The sequence below is a fragment of the Notothenia coriiceps genome, unplaced genomic scaffold (assembly GCF_000735185.1).
Source record: "Notothenia coriiceps isolate Sejong01 unplaced genomic scaffold, NC01 NC01_scaffold00008958, whole genome shotgun sequence".
In the NCBI taxonomy this organism is placed as follows: Eukaryota; Metazoa; Chordata; class Actinopteri; order Perciformes; family Nototheniidae; genus Notothenia; species Notothenia coriiceps.
Genome location: NW_011341659.1, coordinates 115,524 through 122,682, shown reverse-complemented (window position 1 = coordinate 122,682; position 7,159 = coordinate 115,524). Strand labels below are relative to the sequence as shown.

Here is a 7,159-nt window from a genome sequence, read left to right as displayed (position 1 = left end):
TTAGGCCAACCCTTTTTTGAGAGAGCCCTAACCACTATTGTCACAACAGAACTTACATGTTACCGTGGCGATAACCGGCTCTCTATATTCAACTAAGGTATCCATGAAGTAGTTCGTTCATCTCTTCGCGTGACGAGTTCTCACCTCTCAGATTCTACTACTGTCTAATATATAGCTCGAATAAGAAGTGGAAGTCTAGGTGTATTGTTCGTAAATATAACTGAGTAAATAAATAATAATAATTATTAAATATAATATCTACTGTCGCCATTATTGTTTTGAAGACGACGATATATACAGGACCGATGTAATATACCTAACTCACTGAACACAGCTTTTAATAAACTATTATTTTTGTACACACGAGAGCGTCAACTAACATATATATGCACCGAACATCACCACTCAGCAATAACTATAATATCCACATACTTGTTTATATAATACCAACAGTGAGTAGCGCTCGCCACACTGCAGGTAAACGAGCCCTTCCCAACGTCGTATACCCCATCTGCGCTCTTCATCATTTCGTACCCACTCCCCCTCCTGGCCAAACAAATGTAAACGTCATTATGATTACACGAGCTCTATTGCCCAAATACAATAGGCCGCGCGCGATAGGACCGTTAATCTCCAAAGTTTCGCGACTCCACTAAATTGAAGTTCTCTCACACCCGTCCTTACGTCCATAAACTAGCTCAGTCGAACGAGGACGGAAAAAAACCACAACTAACGGGCGACCGGCTTCTTATAACGACGGGAGGAAAATACACTCGAGAGCGAGCGGGTTACGGCTCCCAACAATGGCCACCGACCGCATGGTATGGAGCCCGGGCAAAGAGTAACCGGCCTGCGTCATTTTTATACCGAGGAGCGCACGCTTAACTCCGCCTGCAATGTGGGCCCCGATGCGCACAGTGGCAGAGCTACCCTCAATACACCGAGAAAACTCTATTACCCTCTGGCACATTTGCTACGAAATTACCGACACAAGGAAAGTCCTTCTGGCACCACTTTTCTCGGAGAAAAAAAACACAAAAATTTCCCCCGTCCCCGACAACCAAATAGACGCTCTCCTAAGTCCTCATCCCAATAACCGTCTGGATTACGATGTTTAGACGTCTACTTTTGTACTGGTATATAAAAACGCATACCCGGGATAGGTATCAGGTTAGCGATTACGAACTCAAGCCTTCTATATGCTATAATTCTGGATGTGTGTACCTATCCTAATCGTAATTTACACACGTGTGTAGTTTGTACAGAGATGGCCAAGGAACTTGAATAATCATTGCTAAGACTAACACTGTTTTCTTTGTCCTTTATCTTCCATGCTGAACGTCCTGCATCATTGCCCTCTGGCACATGGCTCGGCACTCATGTTTATTCATGTTTTACAACCTTATTACTTATCGGATCTGCACATACAAGATATCGATTAGCAAGCTGAGATTCCACAGATTCCAGAAATATAAGTATCATCACTTAGCGACAGGGAACATTACATTGAGCGATCAGAACCCGCGACAGGGGAAGCAAATACAGACATCACACCACGTAGCTTTGCTGAGCAAACACGGCCAATTTGTCTTACCTTTTGCTGTTTCTGATCAAAATGTGTGTTCAATGGCATCAAAACGATAAAAACGCTGCTGAAGGTTAATCCAATGGTTAATCCAATGATTACTGATAATCCATCTTCATATTTACTAGTTTGAGCTAGGGCTGCTCGATTATGGCAAACATCATAATCTCGATTATTTGGTTCAATAATTGATATCACGATTATTAAAAACGATTATCCATTTACTTTGAAAACATCCATTTATTGAAAAAAAAAATTGAACAGTATATTTTGAACAGTTGATTACCCTGAACTTTAAAGCACTTAAGATATTCATTGCTATCGGGATGTTGAGAGTATTCCATGGAATATAACAAAAAGTGTATCTCGAGCCGGTTTCTCAAACTTACCTACCCCACCTTTAAGTATAAATCAACTGAAAAACCAATAAAAAAAAATATAAAAAAAAAATAATCATTTTATTTCGATTACGTTGTTTTCATAATCGTTGCAAGCCAAAATCATAATTGCGATTAAAATACGATTAATTGAGAAGTCCTAAGTTTTAGTAAAAACTATTGTGCTTTTTGGAAAATACACTATTGCTTTTACAATCAGCCAACTAACGGTCTGTTTTCGGAGGGAAAAGACACCCGTAGCTCAGTATCTACCGACAGAACTCCAAGGACAAGCTTTACAGTGATAAAGCAAAACAAATCCATTTGACACACAGACATCTGGCTTGTGAAAAAGTTCTAATGTCTGCAGGTCGAGTCTGCTTTCAACTGAGCCTCAAAACATTTTCTTCTGCATTCACATAATCTGACAAGAGAATTCAAACATCAATTTAGAGAAACCTTCCAAAGGTCATCAGGCAAAAATCTAACTCTAAAGCTGAAAAACTGAACAGAATAGTTTCGGGAATCAATATTCTTCTACACCAAACACATCTGAGATGAAGCTGACCAAACAAACAGCCGTTTACTATTCCACTGTTGAGCCCCTTGCAATCATCCGAATAATGGCCTCATTTAGGAACTCAACACTTTTCAAAAGAAGGATGTTGCTGACAGACATCAGCACAGCAACTTACCTATCAAACGAGCCAACCCTTTTTTTGTCTTTCGTTCTTTCAAACTTCCTTTCATTCTTTCACCTTCTTTCATATCCTCTGTTTTCTAGTCTCGGTCCACTTCTCCACACTAGCTAACAGACTGTCCCTGGGTGAGAGGCAAGCAAGGGATGAAGAGGAGGAGGGGATGAAGAGAGGAGGGGGAAATACTGTAGGTGAGGGGGAATGCAGAGATAGAGCGAATGACTGTTGATCAATGAATTCCCACAGTGCCCCTCTCTCGGAGTGTGTACCACCTTTCTCTTCATTTCTTTCTAAGAATATTAATAGTGGAATTGTTTTGTCTTTTGTCTGTCAGATTAGGATATGCCTTTAAATCCCAGGAGTGTTTCAACATGCCTCCACTATATTCTCCCCAATTCTTTCCTAGTGTAACCCCCATTCCAATGGCACTCTTTTTTTATGTTTGTATCTACATTCACACTCCCTTTTCCCGAATTACCATGAATGCAATTATGAAAGGAAACTGCATGCAGGAATATAGTGCAGATATAACTAGAAGCAAACACCCCTGCTGCTCACCAAGAAACGCCTTCTGCTTTAGTTTATTTAAGGAACAGCATTTTTAGACATGTAAATGGTATTTGTACCAAAGGGTTTGTAAAAGACAGTGAAATAGAGAGATGTAAAGGCTCAGCAGAGAGAGGTCTGAAGGGAATAGCGGGAGCATTACATGAAGAAATTGACCCACCCGATCATCCGTTTACAATACCATCCCCCATTCACTCAAACAGCACAGTCCCCTTATTAAGTGATCATTACATCCGCCATTTCTTTTATTTGTGTGTTTATCTTTTTTTTTCTCCATCTTATAGTCTTTCACACACACCTTGGAGCACTTCACTTCAAAGAGATCTTCCATGTGGTTGACAGCCACCACTCCAACACACACACACACATACTCACGCTAACACACAGGAAGGCACAATCACACGTTGCACTCAGCTACACACACAACAATAATCGCTCTTACTATTCACCTTCCTCACACACACTTCACACCCACCAGCTCCAGCTGCTCCACTGATGGTTTTTCTGCTTTTCACCAGCCCCCTCCCATTTCTTGGTGCCTCCACCCAGTGTTCCCAGCTTGCATTCAACATAAATGCAAGCCTCTTTTCCCCATGAGCCTCACTCCTAACCTTCTACCCATTAACCGATGCTACCTTTCAGCATCCCTCTCCTGAAGCGATGCTGCGCTCCAAGAGCCCCTCAGCCCAACCCCCCCATCCCCTGCTCACAGAGTGTAACAGGAGGACAGCCGGCTGGTTGGGAAGCACAACACGCAGAACCAAACAGATACCTGCTGTACAAGTAAGCAAGGAGATTTTTGACATGCCTTGGGATGGTGCATTGCCCATGCTGCGACACGGACCGCTGCAGCTGAAAGTGATCGCGTTTCCTGTTCCCCCTCCTCTTTTTTTCCTCTCTCCTCCTCCCTCCTCCTGTCCCTCGTTTTCTGTTCTTCACAAAGCGCCGGGTCTCTCCTTCCTTTTGCCGGTCCCCGCGCTCCTATTCGCTCCTCTCCTTCTGCCGTCCTCCTTCCCTTTGTCTCACTCTGGCGTTCTCTTTTGCCTCCACTGGAACCTCCTTTTTGCGAGATGGCTGTGGTCCAGCAGCGGCGCTCCTGACAGCACTGCGCGTGTGTGACTGCGAGCACGTGTGTGTGTGTGAGGGAGAGGTTGAGTGGGAGAGCCTGGGTGTGTGTGCGAGAGTGTGTGAGAGAGAGAGAGAGAGAGAGAGAGGGGCGTATTCTTTAGCTGTATGGTCCTTGCATGCCGGTGCAAGGATGCTCAGCATGCAGCTAAGAATTAAGCAAAAATCTTTCCCATAAATTCACACTCTCACCCACTCAGTCTCACTTGCTCACTCTATGCCTTATTTCCTCTCCATTACACATTATATTTTCTCCCTCTCTCTCTTAAAGACACAGGCGGCGGCACGCTGCATTGCTACACGCCTCGGGCGCATCTCATGATATGGTAATAAAGGGGAGTCCAGGGACACGGATGGTCCTGTGTGGGGCTCAGCAGCTGAGCTAGCAGGGTGGGTGGAGAAATGCTTCAAGTGTCTACTGTACCATGGGGGAGGATGGGGGAGGAGGGTGGTGCTGGTGGTGTGGAGAGAGAGAGTGGAAGTGAGAGACAAGAGCGTACACTTGAATATACCCTAGTGACAACGGCAGCTAATGATGAAGCTGCGCTGGGCCCCAGGCGAGGTTGTAATGTATTGGCATGGCAACAAGCGCGCAGTGGCAGGTGAGGGTGACGAGAAGGACGTCACATGAGGGCGACCTCAGCATCTCTGTGGCCTGTGGATCTGCACTGCTGGATGTTTGTTCGCAAGAACAAATGATCCCTCTTAATCCGAGCGACTATCACCTTCACTTCACAACAATCACACTTGAGAATAAGGGCAGAACCCAGCGTTATGTCAGCTATTCAAAAAGCCTTTGAAAATCAACTGTGAAAAAACCACACTGAAATCAGTCATATACAATACCTGGGTATATGCAGGAATCCTGAAGTCAAATGTAATTTGTCTTTTTTAAGACCCTTTCCATTCATTTTAAGACCTCATCGCCACTTGAGTTGAGTTTTAACCGGTTACATTGGCGAAACACTTTACCTCACATTGACTATATACAGTATTGATTGTCCTTCCTCCTTATCTTCCAACCATTTGGACGCAAACTTGCATTTCCCCATAACGATGTTGTTTCTACAACCGGCGTAAACGGGCCTTCATGCGCTATCAAGCAGTGAGCGTGCGATGTCCTGTTCAGGTGACATCAAATCCAACAGGATGCCATAAATAAACTACACACCTACGCAATGATTACATTCAGGCAAACTTTAGAATACAACCTCTTTGGACAATTGATATACTTATTGAAAACAAACTACAAAATGTAATAACTTGGAAAATGCCGTTTAATACTTTTTAATAGACTTAATTTTCGCTAAATTGATCTATCAACTTTTAATACTTTTTAAGACCCCGCGGACACCCTGAATACTAAAAGAGGACAAAACAATACAATATAATACAAATGAGCTACAAGTGGATAAGGGGATCAAACAGATGGAATGAAATCAAAGAGGAATAGTGAGCATCATGGAAGCTGTCAGGTGTTGCGCAGCACAGAGATTCAGAGCATTGCTGTCAAGCAGGGGAGGCTTTGTTTTGCTGTAGTAGCTAATGGGTGTTGATGAGTTAAGAAAGTAAGAGCAGCAGGGAGAGAGAGGGAAGAAGAGAATGTAAAATGCCAGGAGACGGAGAGATAAAAGAGAAGGGAGCGCCTCTTCACGATGAGTGCTATGAATAATGTATGGCGCACACGACTTACACAGCACACTGGCCTGTCCGTCACGTCCAGCTGGCTCACGGGATCACGGAGGAGATACATCGTCCTGTCAGCTGGCGCCTGTCTTCTTGAGCTAAAAGCGTGCACGCAAAACCCTGCAACAGCACGAATTTACACGTTATTTTAATTAAGTTGACATAAGGCGAGTCATATATTATACAAAGTGTCATTAAATGTACCCTAGATAATCAAATGTCATCATATTTGGTATAAAATTGCAGGTGTATGAGCACAAAAACATTAACTTATGGACAAAAACCACATTGATGGCCAATTGTGTATTGATGAAATGCTTAGGGAAATAAAAGGTAATTGTGATTTACTGTCAATAGAGAAGAGAAATGTCACATAAAAAATGTTGTGTGGTAAGAGACACACTGTTCTATATACATGTCATCCAGCTAAGTCATATGAGGACAACATATAAAAGGAGTATTGCTCATTGTGTGGACATGTTGGACTGCATTGTGAAAGATCTACATTAAAGCTATGCTGTTCAGGGTGCTACTGCTGGTGCTGAATATGGTATTTCCCAGCAGGTGATGGTTACTATCTTTTTGCAAATGATCTCTTATTGAGATTGGAACAATTCTAAAATCAAATTAGTTGGAAAGTGGAAAGTTAGATTGTACTTCTCCAAAAGCACAACATGATGTGAGGGCAGGGGGTTGATAGGTTTGCTGATAACCGAGTTATTATACCAAAGGTGTTTTTTGATGCCGGCAAAACTCTAATCATTAAAGTAAACAGCAAATCTAGTGCAGATTATCTGGAAATTGAAACAGGTGTAGCCTACTGACTTTGGCACACTATTCTTCAAAAGCTTTCTTCACAAAATGATCTTTGGCCGACAACAGACACGGCTAGCAGAGAGCACTTCAAGTGAACAACAACAGCCCAGTTTAATTTTGGCTGATTATCAAGGACACACAGATGTGATCGCACCGTAGGCTGATGTAAAAGATAGTGGACCAAACAGTAGAGTTTGGTAGAGAAAATATCTGTTTTTCAGCATAGCACAGACACAAAGACTTTGAAATTGTGCATGTAATAAACAGGAGGGGAAATATATCCCTAATTATGGATCTAATATTAC

General features: G+C 42.8%; 1 protein-coding gene across 1 annotated transcript in view; it reads right to left on the bottom strand.

The window, feature by feature from the left end:
* srcin1a (SRC kinase signaling inhibitor 1a) overlaps nucleotides 1-4,396 on the bottom strand; it is a 105,393-nt gene extending 100,997 nt beyond the window's left edge. The window contains exon 1 of the mRNA XM_010770491.1: nucleotides 4,036-4,396. Within this exon, the coding sequence (XP_010768793.1) occupies nucleotides 4,036-4,057 (22 nt within the window). The 5' untranslated portion in view covers nucleotides 4,058-4,396. The remainder of the gene's footprint in view (nucleotides 1-4,035) is intronic.
* Nucleotides 4,397-7,159: the final 2,763 nt, after the last annotated feature.